The sequence below is a fragment of the Dipodomys ordii genome, unplaced genomic scaffold, assembly GCF_000151885.1.
Source record: "Dipodomys ordii isolate 6190 unplaced genomic scaffold, Dord_2.0 Scaffold133, whole genome shotgun sequence".
Taxonomy (NCBI): Eukaryota; Metazoa; Chordata; class Mammalia; order Rodentia; family Heteromyidae; genus Dipodomys; species Dipodomys ordii.
The window spans coordinates 2,679,660-2,705,894 of record NW_012267349.1 but is presented as its reverse complement, the minus strand read 5'-3'; the positions used below and the strand labels follow the sequence as shown (position 1 = coordinate 2,705,894).

The 26,235-nt window shown below is 46.9% G+C and overlaps 1 protein-coding gene across 4 annotated transcripts in view; it reads right to left on the bottom strand.

The window, feature by feature from the left end:
• Positions 1-6,930: 6,930 nt before the first annotated feature.
• The window catches only part of Mgat5 (mannosyl (alpha-1,6-)-glycoprotein beta-1,6-N-acetyl-glucosaminyltransferase), a 372,666-nt gene continuing 353,361 nt past the window's right edge, over positions 6,931-26,235 (bottom strand). For all 4 annotated transcript variants that reach the window (XM_013030834.1, XM_013030833.1, XM_013030831.1 and 1 more), the window contains exons 16-17: positions 15,182-15,339; positions 6,931-7,414 (exon numbers count right to left, since the gene is read on the bottom strand). In XM_013030834.1, coding sequence (XP_012886288.1) covers positions 7,216-7,414; positions 15,182-15,339 — 357 coding nt within the window. In that variant the 3' untranslated portion in view covers positions 6,931-7,215. The remainder of the gene's footprint in view (positions 7,415-15,181; positions 15,340-26,235) is intronic.

The following is a 26,235-nucleotide window of genomic DNA, read 5'->3' as shown; positions in this document are numbered from 1 at the left end:
TTTAACTGAACATCCCATTTCCTTTTTTGGAAGTTTTCTTTCATACATTTTTGTCGTTAAATGATGAGGTCTGCTCAGTGGGCAGATCTTTCCCGTACCCTCACTGTTGTCCCTGTCAAACACAGTAAGACCATGCCCAGAGCAGGGGTCATGCTTCCTCATCCTGGGTGGGAACTGACATCATCTATTGTCTGCAGTAGAACAGTCCTTGAGGGCAGGGTAAGAATCTCTGCTTGGTAGAAAGCCCTTCTGCGGTGCTCCTAGCCTGAAACAGTAACTGGCCAGGTCCACCTCTTAGTTTTTTTCTGGCAGTTTTTAGGGGAGAGCATGTCCTTCTGTACCTCCTTTTTTCCTCTCCGGAACCATCAGTATATCACTTCCTTATTTCTATCAATGTATTGCATTAGTTTCATACTGTTTTACTAATAATGCTAAAATCTAAACAGATGTGTCCAAAAGGAAACCATTCTATTTTTTAAAAAAAAGAGTATGTAGTGATATATGTATGAGCTTTGCATGGACGAGCTAAAGAAGCACACGGCCCTTCCTCATACATTCAGAACCTGCACATCCATGTAAAAACCACGATCCATTTTTTTGAGAGATGTGTTTATTTGTAATAAATAATGATATAATTATCCATATATGCATATATCTATATGCTGTGTTACGTGGTAATGGTATATTACAGTCTGTGAGATGGTTTACTCATCTGTAAGAAACAAGACGTTTTCTGTGTATGCAATGCTAAGTATCGATGTCATAGACATGTCTCCCACCCCACAACGTTCTGTACCTCTCACAGTACTGCCTGTCCGGGCAGCAGCAGCCGGTCAATAAACACCTTTACCTGTTTTGTATGGTACCTGTAACCAGGAGGGAATGTCTGAGAACTGTTCTTGTGCGACGGACCCATTGTGGGCAGGCTCTCCCTTGTGCCAGGTGAGAATGATAGCAGCGATCTTGGGCTCCATGGAAGCTCCACCACAGCTTTTTGCACATTCACTGGGTGGCACTGGGGACTGATCACCAGGGGCCATCTCCTGTAGTGCTGCTTCAGAAAGGTATAGGTTGAGTACCCTTGACCTAGCAACCACATATCCAAATTGTTCCAAAAGCCAACAGGGTGCCACAAATGGAAATGTTCACACCTGACCTTCTTGTGATGGATGGGTTGTAGTCACAAGAGGTGCATTAAAAATCTTAAAGACCTTGGTCAAATGTGCTCCTTTTAGTGTGGCTCTTCCAACAGATGCTCTGAGGGGCCTTCTATGAGATGTTAATACAATACACACACAGGACCAAATGTATGAGCAAGTCTGGGAAAATGCAGGATTTACCAGGTTTCTTTACTGCACGATTTCTCACTGAATTGAATATACATACAGGGAAGAGAATCTCAGGCACAGAAGACCTTGATGTTTCCTTGGGATATTTTTGAGGAATTGTTTCACTAAACCCTCAATGTCAGCTCCATGGCATCCATTTTGCAGATACTTCTCAGGAGCCAGAAAGGTCGGAGGGGCCATAGTCATGTGGGTTGAGCCCCTCATTGTGACCTGGGGGGTAATCTGCCTTATTTCTAGAGCATCTATTTAACCAAGTGCTCATGGCCCACTGGTCCCTTGCCTCAAGAACTGCTTATTTCTGAAGGGGAAAATGGGTTTTAAGTGCCTGGGCAGTAACAGCTATCAGTTCACTTTCTAGTTCTGCTCCTTTCAAGGTGCATGTAGGGAGGACAGAATGAATGGTCAGTAGTAAAACTCTACCTTCTCCTTCAACATGGCTTCTCCAGGTGCTTGTCAATGTGACACAGCAGCCCCGATGTCCTCTTCTCATCCAGCCCCGCCCTCCCCAAAAACCACTTCCACTGCTCACACAAGAAAAGTTTATTGAAAAATAAAGTTCTCCCTAGTTTTCTCTACGACAGTGGAAAACAAAGCCAGTGCTTCCTGTGTCAGTACAGTACATATGGACAGTGACACCTTATGTGCAGACTCCCAGCTACTGAACCCCGGAAGTACAACAGAAAACAGCTGGATCAGAATCTGAAGACATAGACACAGTTATTAGCTTAACACCACCAAGGCTGTGAACAGCAGAAGGGACATCACCATCTCCTTTGGCATCAATTGTTACTCTATTGTCTTATGAATACGTCGGCAGGACAGTGAGCAAAGTGCCACTCACCTTTGTACCTTCTCAGCTTTGGCAGGCTGTGCTGGGATCCCAATATACATTCTGACCTGAAGCACCAGTATGCTCTCTGCATGCCCACCACCCCTACTTCAGGGTAGGGTAAGGAACAAGGTGCCACAAAATCTGGGACAGAGGGAGGCTTTGAAGAAGGTAAATGTCAACTGTTACATCCATAAATGATGAAGATAAGAGTGATGATCAACTGAAGAGAAGCCAAAGGAATCTGAAAGAACACACTGAACTCTAGACAGTTCCCCTTGTTCTATGACCACAATCTACCCAGAGTTGTATGGACCAAGGTTGGGAGATAAACACTTTAAATCTATGAGGGAAATGAGAGGCTAAATCCAAAACACAATAAAACAGTAAACTGCTATTTCAATCACTTGGGAAAACTCCATTCAACTATTAGCTTCCCTGGGTAGCTCTTCTGCAAGAGGCCCAAATCCCTCCCCCAGGGCTTCAGTTGCTCCTTCTGGGGTGGGTCATCTCTAGTACTAGTACAAATTCAACTTTGATTTGATGGAAACATGAGGTACCCAGCCTGTTATAGGCCTCCCCGGCCGGCAGGGGGCATCAACGGGATTTCCTGGGGAATGTATTCCTTTAATTGATCATTTCATTTCCCTTAAAAAGAAGTCTCCATTATTGCATTACAGAGAAAGAGAATGAATATTAAGGGGTGAACTCTGTCTAAGAACTTTTCTAGCTCAAAAAGTTCCTCAAAGAAATCCCTGGAATGTTCCAGAAGATAGCCATCTATGGTCAAAGGTCGCTTTTACCTTTTCCAACTCCGGTCAATTCTTGCAGCCTTGTTTCAGTGGAGGCTGAAGTCTGGCATATTTTCAAATCATTCAGTGCATTCAGAAATATATTAAAATCTCAACTAGCAGGGTAGGGTAGAACTTGGACACTTGAAACAGTAATTCCTACAACATTCAATGAACTTGGAATAATATTTTCATTTAGGAATCACTTTTGAATCAACAGGGAATGAGCTCAGCTCTTTGTTTTGCAAATTTTATGAAATGCTAATAGTAACAATATTTAACATTTACTAGGGCTTACTATGTGCCAGGCACTGTGCTAAACACTGAATCCTCACAAAATCCTAAGTGCTAGGAAATCTAGGGTATTTTTTTTTTCCTGCATCCAAGACTATACATCTAATTTGGTCTTTTGCTATACATAAAGACTTGGCTCCCCACTTTTTGTTGAAGCCAAAACTGAAAGGAACTCACCCTCAGCTTTCTACAACTGCCAGCTTCCTGAATGAGTATGGACATTTCTGTCCACCCATCTAGTCATAGGAAGATGCTCTGCAGCCTTAGAGGGATGGGTGAGATTAGAAATAAAGCCAATAGAGAAATTAAGCTATTTTTAAATAAATAAAAACAATCCAGGCTTGAGATAGTAACACATACCACAGAGCCCGTCGTTAACAAAATAGACTTTTTCCTTTATAAATCAAGAATTTGAGGGGCATGGGAGAGGATGGCAGCAAGTATAATCATACATACAATCTAGGCTAACCACCTTGGTCTGGTCTAAAGATCACCCATCCACCACCTTTAAACAGTTTCATTCTCCTCTACCACCCAGATGGCATCCCAAGCAATGAGTTGTGTGGGACTCCACTTCCAAAGAGGAAGCTACTGATTTACCGTCATTCATTTCTACATTCATTCACTAAGGAACGGAAAGGGGTTACACATTTTCTCCCCTTTATCCTGTTAATCATTTGAAGTATTTCTGGGCTACTGTTAACTAAAGAGCTCAGTACCACTGTCACAAAGGGCTGGTCTTCTGCCTGAGCCACACCTCAGCAAGGATCAGACTCATGGGAAGCTCAAGCTTCCTAGCCCCTTGGCCATCCCAAGACAGACCCAAAGCCTGGCCATGTCCAGAGGAAGTCAGAGCTTTTCTTTCACCCTTCTAGGGGTGAATGTGATCACAGAGGCTGTAGCTTGGGGAGCATTTCTCATGCCCAGCCTGAATTTCTGCAGTCACCAAAAAGCCTGTCCTGTCTCCACATTGGAGCAGTCTGGTGTCATCCTTCAACAGCACCCATACTTCCAAAACTAACCCCCAAAGAAAATGAAAAGGCACATCAGGAAAATAAGAAATAGTTGCTAGTATTTCCAAACATGCAGCCCACAAGCAAACAATGAGCAACAACAAGAAAATGATCACAAGCAGTGACCAAAACCTAATCCAAGCAAAAATGCAAAAAGGGCCTCTATTTGCACATATACAAATCAACTTACACCCATGAAATGAAGTGTTTACTGGCATTCAGAAAAGGCTGTATTTTTCCTTTCAGGAGGGTTTGCTCTGGAAGATGCTAACCTTACAAAGAAAAGCTTTCTCTTCATAAATTAGATAAATGTTTTCCCTCATTTTTTTTAAAAGAGCTTAAGATCACAAAGGGGAAAATAATCTGAAAGACTAGGCAAGACATTATTATATAGCACAGGAAAACATGAATCCTGATTTCGGATTTCTCTCCCTGTGGAATTATCATCAACTTACATGAGTTTAGGTTTAAAGATCAACAATGGTTAAACTGCTCTAGGCTCCAGGCCAACACTATCAGAGGTACTCCTTTCTCTCTCTACACATAGAGCAGATAGACGCTTCATCCTCAGCTTTTCCTGGTGGGTCTCTAACCATACCTGGGAACCAAGTACATCAATTACCTATTGATAAGGCCCATGGCAAGTGGAGTGTGGTTTGTTTGCCCCCAAGAGAGGCAGCCCCAGCTCCCTCCAGTGGAACTGAGCTCCCTTCCAGCTCATACTGGAGCAGGGAAAGTAAGAGGAATTTTAAAATAGGAAAAAGTGCCCTTTTGCAATATCTGACCTAGAAGGTCTTAAGAGGAATGGAAGGAATGGTGGGGAGGCCTTGGGCTCCGGGACAGACAGCAAATGATTCCTGCATGGAAGATTCCTGAAGGGAAGAATAATGTGACTTTCCCATTTCCTTGCTTTCTGAATTCTTGTGGTTGTTTTGAACAGCTGCTCACTTAGCTAAGCTTCTTGGGAAATTCACTAGGGTTGGGGGTGCCCCCTACTGGTAGCATGTATAAACTGTCACCTTCAGCCTGTGAAGTTTCCAGAACAGCCCAGGAGAGGGCAGACCTAGTCTAGGAATTGTTGATCTGGGAACTCAGGCAAACTTCTTCACCCTGGAGGGGCAGCCAAGAGGCTGGGAACAAGTCCTTTCTCACAGGAAGTAGGCTACTTCTCTCCCCTCCTACTGTAGGAAACTGCCCTAGCAAAACAAAGAAAGGCTCACACACTCTCCCATCACCAATGATTGGATTTCCATTGGCTCCTGCAAAGGCCTCCCTCTCCATACTCTCCCTGAGGGGGTGGAGAACCCCAGCTGCCCCTCCTCATTCTCTAGAACTGGAAGTACCATTCAGACCCACGAAGATCTGAGGGCCTCAGCTGAAAAAGGCTGGTTGTACGGTTGCTATTAGTTAGGCCCCAGGGTAGAAATCAAGAAGCAGGCCCATCTAACTTAAAGGCTCTTCCTTTTCCTCACTTCCTGGCAGGGGCCCCAGCTGGCTCCCCTTCACCCTCCAGCAAGCAGGATGCTGGAAACCCCAAGGCTGCATGTGTGCAGTGAAGCCGTAAGCATTCCATCTGGCCAGCCCAGGACTGGGTGAAAGATGCTGAGAGCTCACAGCAAGAGGTAGAGAGGGCTTACCCTGGCGGCCATGGAAGTTTGGGGCACAAACATATACAAATGGGACCAAAGCAAGGCTTCAGCAGAAATGGATGTGGAAGGTGGGGCTGACCTGCTGTCCCTCACCAGAGTGATCATGTCTAAAGAACAAGCCACCACCAGACTCACACCTTGGGGAGTGGTCAGGACAACACCAAGTATTCACACTGGGCTGCTGGTGATCTCTGAGCAAATATCAGTGTCACCATGAGTCCCATTCACTAGACTTCAGAGATGCCAGACATCAAAGGGGGACATATACTCACCTGTTTGGAGCTCAGCTCTAGTTGTGCCACAAACCCTAAAGGATTATTATCATTCCTGTGCCAATTTCAGCCCTCTGGGGGCTAGAGAGCTGTCCTCCAAGTTCAAAGGTCCTCATTACAGAGCACTAAGTGAAGGAGGGTGAATTTGTCATAGACTAGCAAACAAAAACTCCACCGTCTTGCATTTTCTTTCCTAGAAACATTGTAAGAAGAAAATGGAGCCAAGGTGTGAGGGTGCCTAGGGAAGGGACAAATAGGAAAGGAGTCCATCTTGACTTCCAAACAGCCCTGGCTGGGGTCTCTGGACCCCTCACCTCCAACCACAGAGTTCCTGGTCCTCTAGCTGCCACCTGCCAAACACACACAGGATCCACAAACTCTTATGAAAATGTCCTAGTTTGGCTGTGCTTCTAAAGCAAGATTTCCTTTGCTTTGCTCCCACCTGCTTCTAGAAGCTAGGTCCTGGCAGCTGGCCTTGAGCTGGGCCTTAGTACCACACACAGCCCTATCCCAAGCAGACAGAGTAATAGTATAGTGAAGGTGGATGATTATCAGTGGGAAATAGAAGAGACTGAGATCAATCCCTTTCGTCCCTCCCTTATAGCCCTCCCATCCCCCCTCCCTCCCAAATAAATAAGTTAATGGGTTTAGGAATGTTTCCATTCAAAGTTCTTTCCAATGAGCTCAATTCCTCCTCTTGTTTTGTTTGCAACTTAAATGCATCTTGAGACTACTTTTTTTCTTTTAAACCCTGGAGCAGTTGCAGGGACAATCTCCCTACAGTGGCTCCTCACAAAATAGAAACTATATCCTGGCCTGGCCTGCTCTCCTTTTGTTCTGGTGAAAACTGGGATGCGCTGGCCACAGTGGGAGCAGTACCCAAGCCTAACCAAGGATCAATTTTTTTTTTCCGGCTCTGGCCAGAGTCCTTCAATAACTTCTGACCCTGGCCCTGGCCAACTGGACCACCATCTTTGTCTTTGCTTTCAGAACGCGTGTGGCGCCCAGGAAGCAGCTGCTATAGGCAGTCTTTACAGAGGGCCACCTGGCCCTTGATGAAGTCCCGGCAGGGGCAGATCCTCTGGTGCCTGGGGTGGGCGCCTGCACAGCTGAAGAGCAAGAGGTCCGATTGGAACACACAGTGTTTCTTCTTAGGGTCAAAGGAAGGTACCAGGATGTCCTTGGCTAGCTCTGAGCTTTGGCAGATGACCTCATACCTGGGGTAGAAAAGAAAGTCACAGGGGTTAGAGATGCAGGGGATAGAACCTGTCCTGGCCATGTGCCCACCTGAGATATGGGGTGTACGTTCACTTTTCCTGTTTCCAATAGGAGATGGAATACACCCTCTGACCCCACAGTCCTCCATCCTGTGAATCTCAGCTGTGAAAGGCATGCACATATCCACATGGGGGTGGAAGGGTGTGTCTTTGGGGCTGGGCTAGATAGAGAAGAACTGTCTATCAGAAAAACAAACCGGACGGACTGGGAAGTTGGCTCAGTGGTAGAGCACTTGCCTTGCATGCATGAGGCCCTGGGTTTGATTCCTCAGCACCACATAAGCAAAAAGAAAAAAGCTGGAAGAAAAACAAGCTGGAAATAATTTGCATATTCACCAAGTGGAAAATGGCCAAACAAACCACAGGCCTTCTGTACTCTTGCAGTCATTGGAAAAGAATGAAGGAGAAATATCCCAGTGTGTGAACTGTGACTACTTGGCATGTTACAGAGTAACCAAGCAATTGAGTGTTAAAAGCCAAGGTGGCTGGGGCTGGAGGCATGGCTCAGTTGGTAGAGCACCAGCCAATGAGTGAAAGTATCAAGTAACAAGTATGAGTCCTGGACTCTAACAAAAAAAAAAGAGAGAGAAAAAGAAAAAGAAAAAAGAAAAGGAAAAAGCCAAGGTGGCTACTCGCTAAAGCATTAGTAATGGGTGCTTCTGAGGAGTAAGGATGGAGCAAAGCTCTTCCTTTTTAACTAAATGCTTAAAAAGAACTGGGTGCAGGTAGCTCCTATCTGTAATCCTTGCTACTCACAAGGCTGATATCTGAAGATTGTGGTTTGAAGCCAGGCCAGGCACAAAAGTCTGTGAGACTCTAGTCTCTAACTAGCAAAAAGCCAGAAATAGAAGTGCCTCAAGTGGTAGAGCACTAGACTTGAGCAAAAAAAGCCCATGGAGAGCATAAGACCCTATGTTCAAGTCCCTGTACTGGTGTGGATACACCCATAAAAAGCTTGAAAAGGCTTTACTCTCCCCTAGAAAGCAATCTGGTGTACTCTCATTGACCTGGCTTCTTGGGACTTTGCTCTGTTCTCATGGCCTCTTGTAACCCTAGTTGGAGGTCAGAGAGCTGAGGCCACAGGACCACAAAGAGGTTCATAGGCCCTGCTCCTGTGCCCCATGGTGGATGGTCTGTGGGCTACAAAGAGCTTTGCTTCTTCAGTCTGGGGGCCATTGCTTGGGGGACTAATGACACTTAGATATTGTGTTCCCAAGGAGCCAATATAGGCTGCTTATCTCAGAGGACTGAACCCCTTTCCTTCTCACCTGGGACACATTGGTTCCCCCACCAACCTCCTCTCTCCCTCCTCCAACAAAGGGGCTTCACCCAGTGTCCCGCATGAGAACCCCATGCAGAGTGCTACACTTGAGTTTGGGGAACAAGGTGTTCTGGGCCAGGCAAGACCTGAGTTTGAATCCTGGCTTTGTCTTTGATGAGACAAAGTGACAGTTTTTCTGTGGTTCAGTGTTTTCTTCTCTTAAGATGAGGATCATTAAACCTCAATTGCAGGAATTAAGGTAGTGCTTCTACAGTACTTGGCAGAGTCTACCTTTGAGTTAGTGATCCACTGACATTCATGCTTGGGATGACTATGGTCACTGCCAAGGTCATCATTGCCTGGCAGGCACTGGATGGGCTATGACACTTCCCTAACAGACATCACAGCACTGCCCATTCTGCTTTGATGATGGAAATCTCCCCTCTTTGCTGAGGGAGAGGAGATGAGGATAGGGGATTTGCGATTTCCAGCTGTCTCTGGAAAGCTTCCAGATGAGGTGTGTGTGTTGGGGTGGGGGTAGGGTAAGGAAGTACCTTTTTTCCCTCTCATTCCTGCCAGCCACCTGGGCCCTGCCCATAGGAAATCCTGCAATTCCCAGCACATCTGCTGGCTTCTGCACATGTCTCTCTGGCCCCTTAGGAGTAGGGCATCTCAGAGGGCAGGTCTCTTCACTCCTGCAGACACTGGCTAGGCAGGGAGCTCTTCCACAGTCCTAACCACCTTCCCACCCATGCTCTTGGTGCCAGCTGGAAAGTGGTGATGCCTAGGGGTTAAGGTCATGGATCAAGAAGGAAGACAGTGATAGGGAGGTTCATGGGAGCTTTCTAAGGTGTGGGGCTGTCGATGCCTTCACATGGTACCCCACTTCACTAGTAAAGAGGAAAGGGATACTCTCAAGAGTGCTGGTGGCTCACACCTATAACCCTGGCTACTAGGAAGCTTAGAGCTGAGGATCACAGTTTGAAGCTGGCCTGGGCAGGAAAACTCCACAAGACTCATATCAACAATTAACCACCAACAAAGTCAGAAGTGGAGCTGTGGCTGAGTTTTTTTTGTCTTGTGTAGCCAGGTCCTGAGTTTAAGACCCAGAACAGGCATGTGCACATGCCACACACATGAAAGAAAGAAAGAAAGAAAGGAAGAAAGGAAGAAAGAAAAGGAAGGAAGGAAGGAAGGAAGGGAGGGACGGAAAGAAAGCAAGGAAGAAAGAGAAAGAAAGCAAGCAAGGAAGAAGGAGAAAGGGAGGGAGGAAGGGAGGAAGGAAGGAAGGAAGGAAGGAAGGAAGGAAGGAAGGAAGAAAGGAGAGAGAAAAGAAAAACAAAGGGTATCTGCAACTCCACTCATAATAAAGTAAGTTGCACATGGATGGTATTTATTTTTGTAGGTGGAATACAGCAGATGTGAAGGCTTAAATCAGACCATCTGCCTAGCACACTGCTGGCTGCGAGCATGGAGATCTCTCCCACTGGTAGACCCTCTGTGGATGGGTGCAATTGCTAGGAGCCATGGAAGGCCCTCCTATCCTCTCCCCAGGTCACCAAGACTCAGGTTCTAGGGAGTCTGCCAGCTACGAGCACACCTGTGCTCACATCTGTGAGTGTATAGCCAACAGGGCTAAAACCTGCCTGTCAGGATGAGGTAGAAAATGCACAAAGTGCTCCAGCAGCAGACCGTTCCCAGGACCACAGTGGGGACCAGCCATAAGGCAGTTTCCCAACAGTGCAGCGTGTGATGCCATGGGCATGTAGCGGTCTAGCCATTTTGTAATTGTGATCCTCCTACCTGTGATTCTGTCTGTGGCTGGGATGGCAGGCGCGTACCACTGCACCCAGCCATTGTACTTCCCCATAGCTTGGGATGACTGGCATGTACACCATACCCATGTACTGACAAAGATAGAGTCTTGTGAACTCCCCCACTTCATCCCCTCCTCCTCTGGCTGGCTTTGAACCATGATCCCCTGAACTCCACTTCCCAAGTAGCTAGGAATGTAGCTTTGGGCCACTGCATCAGGCTGGCTCTGGAGCTCACATTGGACTGTGCTTGTCTGGCCCTTTTATACACGCACACGTGTACCCATGCATGTGCGTGCATGCACACACACACACATCTGCAAAGTGCCATCTCCCCTCTCTTTTCCCACAAGATGCCTTCTCTCCAGTTCTCAGCATTCTCACGGGTCCAGAGCAGCTGCTCTGTGGGGCCCATCAGCTCTCAGTTCATAGTTCATGGGATAGGCTGAGAAGCTCAGTCCTAGAGGAACAGACAGATGCTCCTGACTCTCCCTGATGCAGGGTGTTGGAATCATAGCCCCTTCAGATGCCTGGCAGAAGAAGGGCATTTCCAGCTGCTGCTCTTGTTCACCTTCCTAGTCCCTGTCCTGGTGTACCTTCCTTTCTGCAAAGATCCATCCCCACCCGCAGCCCTGGGTGGCTGCCCAGGCTTAGGGTCCTCCCAGGTGCCCAAGTACTTGGTCTACATTTCACTACTTAGAATCTCCTCAAGCAAAAGCATCAGTGCTCACACAGATGTTTCTCCCCTTCCATAAGGTCATGTCTGCGTAAACGCACCCCAAGTTGAAAATATCATAAATGGAAAACACGTTAAATATATCTAATCAGCTGGGTATGGTGGCTCACATCTGTAACCCTGCTAAGATCAGGAGATCAGGGTTTATGCTTAGATAAGACAAAAAAGTTCACAAGAGCCTATTAAGACAAAAAGCTGGGTGCATGCCTGTCAGCCCAGCCATGCAGGAGATTGACAACAGGAGGACCACAGTTCAGGCCAGCCCAAGCAAAGAAGCTCATGAGAACCCACATCAACAGAAAAACCTGTGATAGAGCTGTGCGTAGATCCTAATGCAGTGGGAAGAATAGGAGGATCATGATCTAGACTGACCCAGGTCTCAAAAATAACCAGAGGGACTAGGTGCTGGTGGCTCATGCCTGTAATCCTAGAGACTCTTACCTCCATTTAACCAGCAAAAAGCCAGAAGGGGAGCTGTGGCTGAAATGGTAAAGCTCCAGCCTTGAGCAAAAAAAGTTCAGGGAACAGTGCTCAGGACCTGAATTTAAGCCCTAGTAGCATAAGGCAGACATACAAAAATAATCAGAGATGTGACTCAAGAGGTAGAGCACTTGCCTAGCAAGCATGAATCCAAGAGATTAAACCTCAGTACTGCCAACAAACTAACAAAACTCTAAAACACTTAATCTAGTGATTGTCACAGCTCAGCAACACAGTATGCTATAGTGTCAGTTGTGCCTAATGACTGTGTGGCTACCTGGGAGCAATTGCTGCTGCCAGGGCCTGGCATCATGACGCAGAATCAAACCACTTACCCTTAATCTAGAGAAATCCAAAATTTGAAGTAAAGCAGATAAAAAGGTCCTGAGTTGAAGCTTCACACTGGTGGCTTATGGCTACTAGCTACTCAGGAGGCTGAAATCTGAGGATTGTGGTTTAAAGCCAGCCCAGATAGGAAAGTCTGTGAGATTCTTAACTCCAAAAATCTACTTATAGAAAGCCAGGAGTGGTGCTGCAGCTCAAGTGGTAGAGCTCTAGCCTTTAGCAAAAGAAGCTCAAAGACAGTGCCCAGGCCGAGTTCAAGCCCCAGGAATGGAGAAATAAAAAACAAAAAATCTGTGTTGTACCAGGGTAAGCTGAGGGACCACTTGTAATTTGAAACCTTGGAACACACAGCTGACTTTCCAAGGGCACCCTGGACTGGATGGACTCTGCCACTTCCTGGTCCCATCTACCTTGTATGAAATCATACCCAGAGGACAACTCAGACCTCAAGGGTGAGTGTTCTGTACCAGTCTTCTTAGCACTCAGTTGCCCCTGGCAGGAACAGAAGCTCAAAGACCACCTGCCTGCTTGTTACTGACTCAAGATGGCAACACAAAGTTGGGTGCCAGTGGCTCATGCCTGTAATCCTACCTACTTAGGAGGCTGAGATCTGAGGATCTTGGTTCAGAGCCATCCCGGGCAGGAAACTCCGTGAAACTCTTATCTCCAATAAATCACCAGGAAACCAGAAGCGGCGCTGTGGCTCAAGTGGTAGAGCACTAGCCTTGAACTGAAGAGCTGAGGGACAACGCCCAGGCCCAGAGTTCAAGCCCCATGACCAACCAACCAACAAACAAAAAACAAAAACTCCTACCACATAACTAGGATAGGAGGTTATTAAAGGTTGTGGACACCAGGAGTCTGAAAGGAGCTTAAGCTCAGCTGAGAACAGAGCTCCAAGTTGGAGAAGATAAAGCAGCCTGGGTGTGCTGGAGCTGCTAATTGCTAATTGGCCATGAATATGGATGGACCAGGATTACCTCCACGCTGAGGGGACACTCAATAGACTGCCAGATAGCTGGGCTTTTACAACATTATCAGTATTTACAAATGCATGAACAAGTTATTCAGTAGAGCTCTTATGCTCACAGAATTAATTTCAGATGGCTTTATTGCAAAATTACCATTTGCTCCAGCTTCCTGCTAAGAAGCCCGAATCTCTACGGTGGATGTGATGGAGGAGGGGAGGGAGCGATCGCAAGGCTCAGGGACTGGCTGCACCAATCTAGTCTCAGACTGCCAGCATTCAGTTGAGTCTACTGCCCAAAGCTCTGACCCAAAGGGGCCATTGTATTGGTTCAGCAAGGGCTGATTACCATCTCATCAGCACTCAGGAAGTCCCCATTCTGCAGATGAGAAAACTGGTTCCAAAGAGGGAACTGACCACCTGCCCAGTTGTTGATCACCCCTCCTGTTCCTGTTGACTCTTGCTTTGGAGGTAGGTCTTGTGTGTAGGTAGAGCCACCCAGGTGGGTCTCATTCTAGCTCTGAACCAAACTCCAATCACAGTACTGACGTCAGGGTCCAGGCTGGGAAGAAAGCCACGCTGTTCAGGAGTCCTTGTGTAGGACTCATTTGCAGAGGCAGTAGCTCATGGCTCCTCTTCCAGAGGTGGCTGCACACTGAACTGTAAGTACAGTGCAAAAATCTGGACCTGGTGATTCAATAGTGTTTCTAATATAAACAGAGTGCTTGGGTTCCTTAAAAAAAAATCTCTTTGCTCTGGGAGCTATTTGCAAAAGAAGCCCGTGGGAAGCCCTGTATGGAACTGGATCTATGTTATGGAACTAGGAGCTTCTGGTGTTGCCATCTGCTTTCTACCCAAGTCAGGCTCCCACTCTCTCCCAAAGCTTCCCTGGGTGCACAACAGGAGCTCTCCCCCCGCCCCCCCCCAGCCCTACTCCTCTAGCCCCACCCTGGCCTCCAACTCCCAGACTGTGCTTTTGTGTTGGTTCAGCATCAATCAGAAAAACAAGCATGGGAGAAAACAGCATTGTCCACTGCCCTACTGAAAAGAGCTTTCTTGTGAGCTATGCCAGAGACCACAGGCTCTAAAAGGGGTTTTACGCCATGCTTTGGACACTGTGACTCACAGCTCAGACCACCATGCACAGTAACCACAGTGGCCAGGCACAAAGCCTGAATGGGGGACCGGCAAGCCCTGAGTCCCAGGTCCACTCCACTCTGTATAGCTGGTCTTGCAGCACGGGGCAGAACAACTGTTGGGTTACTTGGAAGTGAGAGAGTGTTGTTTTATTATTTGAAGGCAACTGTCTTGGAGAAAATCCTTTACTGGTGCTATTCAGGAGGTGTGGGAGGCTAGAAAAGTAGGAAGTATGGGAACCACAGTGGGGTGCGATAAAACCTGGGAGAGGGAAGTTAGCATGGGCAGGGATCATGAGTCAGAAGCCAGAAGAAACTTCATGTGGAAATTTGGGAATGGCTGATATCAAACTCCATTTGGAAAGTAAGTACTGCAAGGATGGGGTAAAGAGGTCAACAGCACTGGAACCCCTCAATGGTGTGGCCCTGGACATGCCGGTCAGTGTCATAGCTATCTTGCTACTGAGGACCAAGCCCAGCTAGGATGTACCTCTCAACCCAAGGGTAAAAGGAGGTGGGGTTGTGAAGGGGGAATGGGCCCGGAACATTATTGATAGTTTTGTGGCAGCTCTACTTCTCTTTGACTCCGTGGCTGAACACCTGTCCAGACTATCTGAGGACCCGGCTGCTGTCAGGATCTCAGACATAGGTCTATCAGTGCGTGTGAGTCTCTGTCTATCTCTATTTCTTGGTTCTTGAGTACAAACCTTCCACAAACTCCAAGCTCAGATGTGGCATTCTTTATGCAAATTACAACACCCTCCATTCAAATTCTATGTATATTAGCACGCCAGGTGACTTCATGTCACTGAACAATGAAGATGCTAGGGTACCATTCTATAACCTCCCCTCTCTCCCTCACAACTTTCACTTCCAGCCCACATCCTGGAATTGAGAGTCCCTGAACACAGAATATCCACAGGGGTAGAGCTGCCCCCCATCTCCCTCCCCCACCCTGGTGCACTTACTTCAGCATGTCCTTGTCCTTGTTGAGGTGCTGGAAGAAAGATGGCTCACAGATGAGCTGGTTCTCCTGGCACACCTGCTTGCAGGACTGTCGGGGCTCTGCCAGCTTCACCTGCAGGGCACTGAGGGGCGGCCACATCACTTGCCCATGGCAGAAGTCCTACGATGAGAATGACACCATCAGCCAAGGATGCATTTGGGGATCCTGCCAAGTGATCCTGACCTTGGCAGGTGCCATACTGAGAAAGAGACATGAAGGGAGGTTTGAGAGCCAGACGGATTGGGGCTGGAGACACTCACAGGCCAAGTCTTAACGTCTCTAACCACTAGCTTCCTTAGCCATGGAAAGGGGGACCACAGCAGGGTCTCGCTACGGTCTCCAGGATAAGAGCCACTACCTAGAATGGGCTCAGGACCACACCTGTGTCTAAGGTGGTGATTCAGTATCTAATCACCATCCCTCCAGGAGGCCGTCCACCACCTCTCAGATTTGAAAGACATGATGTGTCTACCAATTGGGTAGCAACCTTGTATGATAGCACAAGCTAGTTTTATCTCAACAGCTAGCTTCTGCCGCTGTGTGGCAAAGGATCAAAGTGTGACATCTATCGACATCTCTGTTATTCCCTGACAAAGTACTGTGCCCTTGGTAGGGACGCTGTGCTTGGTGATTGAAAAGAGTCATCCCCATGCTGCTCCAACTCAGTGAGTAGGGATGACACGAAGGAAACGGGGCATTGTACAAGCAAGAGTAGAGCAGACAGAGCCCTTCAGTCCCAGACTCGAGGGAGCAAAGACGCAAAGGGTAGTTATGGGAGACCCTGGAATAGACAGGGGGTTGGAGGCCAGGCAGCAGCAGCACAGCATGGTGAATCAGAAGCCAGGGAAGGCTGGAGCAGGCCGCTCACTTTGGCCTGGGATCCTAGATCTCCTTTCAGCTGAGCCCATGACGCCCCCAGAGCTTGCTCTGCTTACTCCTGGCCAATAAAACCAGGCAGAATGCCTCTGAATCTGGCGCCTGCCCCGCCTGCCCAGATGCTTGCCTATGCTGGAAGGTGTTTGGGGAAGGCGAGTCCGCAGAAGCACCGGAGTGTGGTCATGATTGTGCTTGCATGGGGTTCTTTCAGGGAATTATCCCATAGATGTGGGGACCAGGGCACAAGAGGCCTATCCAGACACCCGTTTAAAGACAAATACTGCCTAAAAAGGAGGCAGGTTTCTTTGCCCTGACATGCAACTGTCCCCATGACACACTGATCAGTGAAAGAGTGGGGGGTGGAGGGTGGCCCCTGGCATTTGCACTGAGACACAGAAATGTGCCTGAACTGCTCTGTTCTAGGAACAGGTATCTCTTATAGGCAGGAAGTTGGGTGACACGGAAGATTGAGGTCAGGAGCAGTCAGGAAATTTACTTTGCAATGTATGTCCCTCTAGGATATTTATTTTTCCTCTGCTCCACCTTTTCCTACGTGGATGAGGAAATTAGTCATCTCTGGGCCCAGAGTTCCCAGTACCTGGACCTACAGAGGAAATGTCCTGAACCCCACCCTGCTTGTCCCATGGAGTATCTAAGGAGGGGCCTCACTGCCCCTAGCAAGCTGCATCTGGCAGGGCCTCTGGAATAGCTGGCTTAGCTTTTTTATTCTAACTTCATTGCTTATTTAATTGGCAGGACTGGGGTTCAAATCCAGGACCTCATGCCTGCAAGGTAGGTGCGCTACCATGCCCATAGCCTTATTTTGTGTTAGTTGTTTTTCAGATTAGGGTCTAGTTCTTGCCGAGGGCTGGCTTTGGACTATACTCCTAGGTTTCCCGTGTAGTTGGGATGATAGGTACGTGCTACGACACACACAGCTTATTGGTTGTGATGGGGCCCTGCTAACTTTTGCCCAGGCTGTCCTACAGATGCAATCCTCTAGATCGCTGCCTCAAGAATAGCTTGCAATTCAAATGTGAGCCATCACATCCAGCTGTTTGCTTCAGTTTTTTTTTTTTTTTTGGTTGGTTGTGGGGCTTGAACTCTGGGCCTGGGCGCTGTCCCTCAGCTCTGCAGCTCAAGGCTAGTGTTCTACCACTTGAGCCACAGTGCCACTTTCAGCTTTTTTCTGCTTATGTGGTGCTGAGGAATTAAACCCAGGGCCTCATGCATGCAAGGCAAGTGCTCTACCACTGAGCCACCTTCCCAGCCCCTTGCATTAGTTTTGATGAGCTAAAAGACAGCAAAAAACAAAAGAAAAAAGATTCTGCAGGCAGCTGGCTCTCAGTTTTTCCTGCCTCTTCCTTCTACTAGCTGTTGGAAACCTTTGGGCAAACTCTGCAACATCTGAGGCCTCATTTTCCTAATCAGAAAAAAAAAGATGTTTCATTCCCTTCCTGACAAAAGCCATTGGCAAGCACTTGGCGTTAGTTTCTCTTTGTGTCTCTGCAAAGCAATGATCAGGAGTGGAACATGTCAGTCAAGCCACTGCCATCCTCAATATCATAGTCACTACTCTTGGAGTCTAAGTGAGAGATGATAAGCAACAGAAATGGTACACTCAGCTGTGGACTGGAGATCTGCAGCTGGGCTCCTATCTGCTTTAAACATAAGATTCCAGAGGGCCAAAGACTTCAGAGTGATAGAAATAGTTATTGTGGGGTGCCAAATTAATCTGAATATGAAGGTTGGTGGGTGGAGCAGCCTGAGAAATACAGGCAGCCCTGGGCTAGAGAACCCACCCCCCCAAGTCTGTAAATTCATGACTGAGCACCAGACACATCTGCCCTGTGGTTCTGCATGCTGTTACTAAGAGCAATGGCATGACTGCATGGACCCAGGATACCCTGATGGGGAAGAGTGTGAGATAGTGGCTGCTGCTCTCTGCCATGTAGAGACCCTGCATTCTGATACACTGCCCATCTATCTGCCTGAAAGGCCATTAGCAGACAGAAGGAACTGATGATCAGAGCTGAGATGATGGGCATTTGGAAAAGGTGAAGTATCATACATGCTTGTTTTTCTGGCTAACGGAAACATCTTTACTTAAAACTCCTCAGGAGCAAATGGATAATGTCTAGAGCCTTTAAATATTATACTGAAGACAGGTTAAATCATTCACACATCAAAGCCTACTGTGTGACTTCACAGGACAAGCAAATGACCAGGAGACCATGACAAGATCACATTTGCATCAGAGAAAGCCAGGTGATTCTTCTTGACACCAGGAAGGAAAACTTATATTTACCTCAGTTTAACTTTCTAAATTTAACATCCGGTGAAAAAAGACATTTTTGAAGATGTCATGTATGTCATGCTCTATTTGCTTTGAAACATGACTGGTTAACTATTTTCTAGAATAGGGGCTAGCCAGAAATAGCTCATAGACCAAATGCTGCTCACTTGTCTGTTGCAAATAAAGTTTTATTGGAGCACTGTTTGAAAAAGAAGGGAGAATTTTTCTGTCTCCTGAATTTAGCTTACCTCAACCCTAATAGCCCATGTGATACAGTCCTGGGCTTTACTGTGGCACAGTTGGGAAGTGGCAGCCTTTAGAGGGTAGGTAGGAGATAGTGAAAGGTCTTCCAGTTCTAGTAATGACAAACTGACTAGTATCCCTGGATTAAGCCAGAAACCCACAGAGGCTGGTTTTTTTTTTTTTTTTATCAGCAATGAGAGAACTGGCATTGTCTCTCCCTACTTGTCTCCTCAGTCATAGTTCAGGGCATAGTCTCTGTACCTGTTGAGGTTTAGAACAGTGCTTGCTTTGTCCATTATTGAGCTCAGCCTCATAAAAGGCTAAACTCGAAGTTACAGAAAAGAAATCTGAAGCCCGGTCCCTCTATCACCATGTTTGGGGGGGAGGTACATTACAAGATCTGGTCACAAGCTCACCTACCAAGGGTGATTCTGACTGAATGAAAGAATTGTTGAGTAGAACACTGGCAAATAAAACATGTTCCACAAGCACTCACTTTCTTAATTGAATACACATCCTCAGAGAGGCTCCTTTGCCTTAGACAGCATTCAGAGACACTGCACAGGTGGCACCGGCGTACGTTGAGCAGCTCTGGGTGAGCAGACATCCAGTACCATGTCATAAGCATGGCAAGATGTGCTGTGAGGAGGGAAGAATGGGAGAAGCCCAGGCACCAAGGAGGGCAGGTGCATGCCACCAGTTCTTAGTCGAGAAGGGATATTGTGAATGTTTCTGTCTGGACTGGTCTTTCCACTGTGATCCTCCTCATCTCAACATTCCAAGCATGAAGCCACTGGTGCTGGCTGGTTTGTTAAACCACAAAAGTCAACTTTCCCAGAAGTGAGGCTTTGCCTAATTCAGCTCACCAGGAGGAGATGGCCAGCTATCCTCCCGGAGTTTTGTGGGTACCAAGAGAGTCAGGCATAGTAAAAATAGCCCTCTTAATGCTTAGGGAACCAACACTGTAAAGCCTGAAATGGTATAGCTGAACAGAGGGAGACTAAGGTGGCATTAGAAAGCAGGTTAAGGAGTAAGGTGGGAGAGGTCTGGGCTGTGAATCTGGGCTCCAGCTGGGAATTTCACAGATGCCACCCAAGCATCCCCTGCCTGTCCTCAGCCATGAAATGGGGGGCAAGATCATCTGATCTTCATTCCCTGTGCAATTTCTGTGTGAATAAAGTGAGGTGACCAGACGAAGGGATGTTGGAGATCATGTCAGGGCTGACCATGGCTTGTTGCCAAGGTCAGGAGGCAAAAAATTGAGTTGCTAGATTGTATCTGACCACTCATCCATGACAGCTGCCTCTGGGCCCAGCCGCACACAGGGCACGATCCAAACAGAAGCCTTGGTCATAAGCCTCCTCTCATCCACAGGTTCAGCCACTGCTGGGTGTGCAGGAGGCTGCAAGTCTTCCATTTTTCTATCCTGTTGGCACAGGCTAACAAAGCAATGCTGAGTTGCCACATCGCTCCAAACACTCATTTGCTCATTAATGCATTCAACATGAACTTGTTAAGAGGCAGAAAAGTACGAGCTCATTTACAACTTTACAAATGGCCCCTGAAGCCTTGTGCCCTGTGTCAGAATTATGAACATGAAGGAGACACAGTCCCTGAACTTAAGAGATTCATCCCAGAGGGGCTGACACTTCAAATATTACAGAGAAGAAGAAAAGCAGACACCCAAGCAGGAAACCAAGACCCCTTGAAGGAGGTAAAGGATTAGCACTATGAGGAGGGAAAGAGTAGCAATGGTATCTAGGCACCGGTGGCTCACGCCTGTAATCCTAGCTACTCAGGAGGCTGAGATCTGAGGATCACAATTCAAAGCCAGCCTGGGTAGGAAAAGTCCATGAGACTCTTATCTCCAACAAACCACCAGAAAACCAGAAGGGGCACTGTGGCTCAAGTGGTAGAGTGCTTGCCTTGAGCTGAAGAGCTGAGGGACAGGCCCAGAGTTCAAGCCCCATGACACACACACACACACACACACACACACACACACACACACACACACACACACACACACACACACACACACACACACACACACACACACACACACACACACACACACACACACACACACACACACACACACACACTAGAAATGGTAGCAATCAGAGAAGGCTTCCAGGAGATAAAGACTTCTGGCCTGGGTTTTGTAGGCCACATAGGAGTAGTGGCTTACCATGAGCAGGGTGCTTTGCAGATAATTGGCTCTCAGCAACAAGCTTTTGAACTGCACTGCCTTGTTTTGGCATCCTGGAGTTTTGATAGTAACAGAAATGGAAAAGGAGACTATTCCAACTCAATGAGGCATCTACGTATGCAGCCAGAATAAGATATAAACAGTGATTTCCAATCTGGTTAACAAGCCCACTTAGTGCACATCCATCTGCATTCCTTCCTAACAATCACTGCAACCACTCACCAACTGTCTTCCCTGACTACTCTTCTCTGACTTCTGATCCCACACACTGACCATAAAGTAGAAGGATCTATTCATCAACAAATCTGTGAGGAAAAGCCACTGGGAGAAAAAAGTGAGTTTGGCCTCTATGGCAGAGGCTAAGCAGCAGTCCTGAGAACACCTGAGTCATTAAACATGCAAAGATCTGGAGAAGTCCAAGTTGGGGTGAGAGGCACCCTTGAGAGGAAGGCACTAGGCCAGAATGGCCCACCTCTCCCTCTAGGCTGTGCCAGGTGGGAAGAGTCATCTGCTTAGAGCAAAGCAGTCATGTGGGACTAGAAGAACCAGTATGAGGACACAGAATGTAGTGCAGGGCAGTTTGGCCAAATCTTTAACACAGTTTCTAAGTCTACCATTTTTTAGGATATTGGAACTAAGAAGATGGTTTAGATGTACAGGTCTGGAGGGAGGAGCTACTCACAAGATGGGGAACATCTGGCCCATGGGCCATATAAGATTTTCATTTGGTACATGATGAGACAGATACGTGATACTTCTCATTGGTTTCCTGTGTCTAATCTGCCTGTACTGATAATTTTGTATGGCTCATAATGATGTCATAAATATCCAAATGGCCCTTGGCAGAAAAAAAGGCTTGCCATTTCTAAGATGGAAGCAGATCAGACATTCACAAAAGAATTAAAATAAAACAGAGGATCTGAGGAGGGGTGGGGGGTGGGGCAGGAAGCCAGGAGCAGGTTCCAGGCTATGAAAATGGCATTTGGACCATGTTCAACCAGCAATGTGAGGGGCGTATATGGCATTTGCTGAGAAATACAGTGTCTAGCATACAAAGAGTTTAATAAGTCCTGATGACCAGTGCCTAGGTGACACACACCTCAGTTGATCATTCTTAAGACTGTGCTGTAGAAGAAGCAAACTTTGTTGTTAGGCGGCCCTGGGGCTGCTCCCAGAAAGAGGCATGAGTCTGTGTTTCTATAAGAGCAAGAGAGAAGTGGCTGTGAAGATGAGGGACAAATCTCCATGGATCACCAACACCTGCCAATCGATGTAGCTGCCAAGCTTACCTTGGGAGGAACTCAACACCTCAACTACAAGGAATCCAGGCAAGAGCACGAAGCACATATGCAAAGACTGCATGTGACATGCACTATAGAACGCTTTGCAGTATGTGGAAATAGCCCAAGAGTCTGCCAGCCAGTAACTGGAAAAACTTCGGGGTACAAGTGTACCACGGAATCCTATTCAGCAATGAGGTAACTTCTGATAAGTGCTACAGCACAGATGAAGGTCAATAACACTATACTAAGTGAAAGAAGTCAGAAATCTGTAGAAAAGGCACATCTAGAGAGACAGAAAACCAATCAGTGGTTTCCTGTAACTCGGGGCAGGAGCAAGAGCACCTGCCAGGCATCACCCGGGAACAAAGGAAATGCTGCAAAACGAGGCTGAGGTAGTAGTTGTACCTCAATATCCCTGCTTAAAAAGTTCACTTAGTTGCACCCTTACATGGAGCGAATTTTATGGTCTGTAAATTACACCAAGTGAAGCTGTCTGAGAAACACACATTGGTTGACGGGTTCAAGGCTCCCACAGCAATCAATTGCTAAAGTGTTCAGAGGACTTACCTGGGCCCACTACAATGCTTATTAGCATTTGCACCAATCTTATGCAGTGGACATTGTTATCTCCACTGAATAGGAGAGACTTGGGAATCTGCCCAAGGTCAGAGACAGTGGCATCGGAACTAGATGCAAGCCAGCCAGACATCAGTATCCAGACTTGCTTCATCATGACTCAGCCTGTGTCTGAGCCAGAAGGGCTGGGTAAGCAGCCACCACTGCTTCAAGAGCAAAGACTCCTCTCTTGCTAGTGCCCATCTTCTCCTTTTTCAATGCCCTACTCTGTTTCCCGGCAGCTCTGTCACCTCTACCATTTCCTTCCCTAAGACTCTGCAGATTCACTGACAAGTTTGCCCTTGCTGATGAGTACTACAGCACAGATGAATCCCAACATTAACTTATACATGCCTTAGGCATTTCAAGATGAGCCCGGGAGCTCTCTTCTCTTGCTGCTCTGGGAGTTGACTCCTTTTTTCTCTCTGTATCTCCAGCATGCTTTTCACACAAATTTACACAGCTCTTTACAAACCTTCTGACTGTAACTGACCATCCTTGTATACTGAAAGGTTCCTTATAGGAAGCAGAAAATAGGGTTGAAGAGCCTGTGTGTGTGGTTTTTCAGAAATCAACTGGAACATTGCCATTCCTTCCAAAGAACCTGCTATGTTCTCTGGCTGGAGGCAAATACATAACTTCCCCAAGAAATGCATAATGCAAATCTTAACAAGCTAGGACACACTCAGGTCAGGGAATAATCATGCTTGATCTTCCATCACAAGGGATTTTTGCCTTGGCACTGACTCTCCCGGTGCTGGAGGCAGTGCCCTTTGAGAGAGCTTATTTCAAAGTGCCAGGCACACCAGTGATTCGGTAAAAGGTATGGACTGTTTTTGGAAGGGTGGAGCCCAGGGGGGCGGGTACTGAGGAGCCCAGACTCCTTCCCACTGAGCATGCGCTCAAATTGGCTGGGCAGGCTTCCTGCAGAAACTGTTCAACTGTTCACTGGAGCCTGGGGGGTGCTCTCCATTACTTGCTGCCAATTGGCTTCCTCAGTCTCCTGCTGCTGTGGGGGCAGGGCATGAGGGATGACCTTGAAAGGGAACTGGGTAAAAGCTCCTGTGGTCCCATGGAGGATTCTGGAAGCTGAGATCGGGTTAATGAGCTCAGGGGCTCCTACAGCTTTGGGCACAGGAAGTGCCTTCTCCAGACTGCAGGGTTTCCTGTTCCTGCCTAAAGGGCCCTGTTCTCCATCCTCCACTGCTCTTTGAAGATATTCTGCTAGCTGTAGAAATAATGAATGCTTTAAGCTTTAAAATCCTGAGGCCTGGGGCTAATAGAAGACCCACTCTAGGAGCCAATAGGGTCTTGGATGCCTCTGGCACCAGGGAAACATTGGGGGGTCCAGGAGAATTCAAGTCCCTCTTTATTGCTAATGTAGGAGCACGATAAGAACGTTTTATGAGAAATGCCCCCCAGTACCAATTTGTAACAAGATTTCCAATAGTCTATACCGACTGACAACACTGCAAACTCAGTGGCAGAATATGGCTTAGGCTTCTTGTTATCCCAGAAATAAAGAAAGAATTTTCAGCCAAGGCTGGGCATCTTCTTGCCCTCTGACTCCTTCTGCAGTCTTGTTTCTCGCTTTACCCTTCCCAGTCATAGCTATGTACCTTAACAGTCACAGCTATCTTTCTTTTGGGTCTTTGGCATTTCAACTTGTCCAGTCCTTCCTCTCTCCTAAGACTTAACTTCCTGTGAGGAACCTTCAAATACCCTCTCCTGCCTCTTTCTTCCTCATCCTGCATGCCAGGCAATGTGAACCCAAAGGATATGGGTTCTATCATGTGTAGAAGCCTGAACCTACAGCGGCAGCACTACTGTGACATTCACTGTCTTCTCTGAAATGGGAAGCTCTGACACCTCTCCCCAACTACCTGTACAGTCCACAGATGCCCCAGATGACAAATCTGCTCATGAATCAATCAACAGACAAAACTTTTACACATTAGAAATCACTAGATTCCTGGTCCTAGGAGGTGGTGGGGAAAACAGGGCAGATTCGTATGTGTGTTTTCTAGAAGAGAATTTCACTAACAGCCTTCTGGTGCCTGGTACACATGAGCAAAAAAAGCATGCCTGCATTTGCTCACATACTCATTCACTTACACAGTCTTTGAACAGGGATGAGCTGTTTTGTGGCAGGCAGGTGTGAGGCACCTGGGACTTAGGGATGAACACACAGGCCCAACCCCTGCATGATGGAAGCACCTAGCAAGGTTTACTTAGGGAATACAAATTTTTTTTCTACTAAAAGGAAACTTACCAACAGGCTTACAGAGGATCTGAGACCTTTGTCAGGACTGGCTGGTATGCATAAGCCTCAGCCAGGAAAAAAGCAAAAGCAGTGAGATAAACCTAAGAATCCCTTTACACTGGTGAGTGAGTAACCTGAGAGGATGTGACCTCAGGAAGAAGACGGTACGGGAAACAGTGGAAAGGATCAGGTGAGATCTCAAGAGAGACTGAGATGGACAGAAGCCAGGGTTGAGATGTCCTATTCCCTATCACTACATGAGGCCCAGTAGCTGTCCTGCATACCTTCAGGGAGGCTGAGGAGTCACAGGCAGAGATAAACCCCAGAACACCTGTCACCTCCTGAGTTCTTGGTAAATACCATCAATGTTGATTTCACAGCAAACCTGAAACAAAGCTGGATTCCACCACCTCTGGGCCCCAAGACTGTGAATCTCAGTTCTCATGTAGAGAATGGGGTTACTGCTGCCACCTTGGTCCTACTGTGAAGATTGAATGAGATGTTATACATCTGCCTGAAACCATGAATGGTTCAGACCTCTACACCACGGCTTTTTCCTATGCATGCACATTTACCTCTGGCACCATTTATTAAGTAGGCACAGAAAGAGTTCAACTAAAAATAAACTAGAACAATTATAACACTACTGCATAATAAAAGTTATGTGGATATAATTTCTTTTTCTCTTGAAATAAACTATTGCACTGTGCTGGTATTTTCCACTTAGCATCTCTGGATTGTACTTGATTATGGGTATCCAAATGCTCAGAAAGTGAAATTGTAAGATGAGGAGGAACTGAGATTCTGCATATTCTGGTATATAGACTCTATGAATATGGTCAACAGAGTTATGATGTACTAAATGAGATAATGACTCAATGATTTAAGCTATCATGGCAAAGTCTGATGAGTGATATATATTACAATATACATGGTTATAATTTATTATGATATACTATGCTGCAGCACGATAGATTGAAACATCAATGCAATTAGATTGCATTCATTAAGCAGTATGTGCCATGCCCTGCTCTGAGCATGAAGGTTTTATTATCCTCATTTTACAGAGAGGCGGTGTAACTAATACCCACACTCATATAATTAGAAAGTGTTGGGAGATGAGTCCAGGGGCTGGTCTGTAGGCCATGCTGTGCTGTTATCAAAAATTCGGGCGCTCAGACACACTGCCTTGGGGCTCATTCCCCAGAGCTTTAGTTTTCTTAAACCA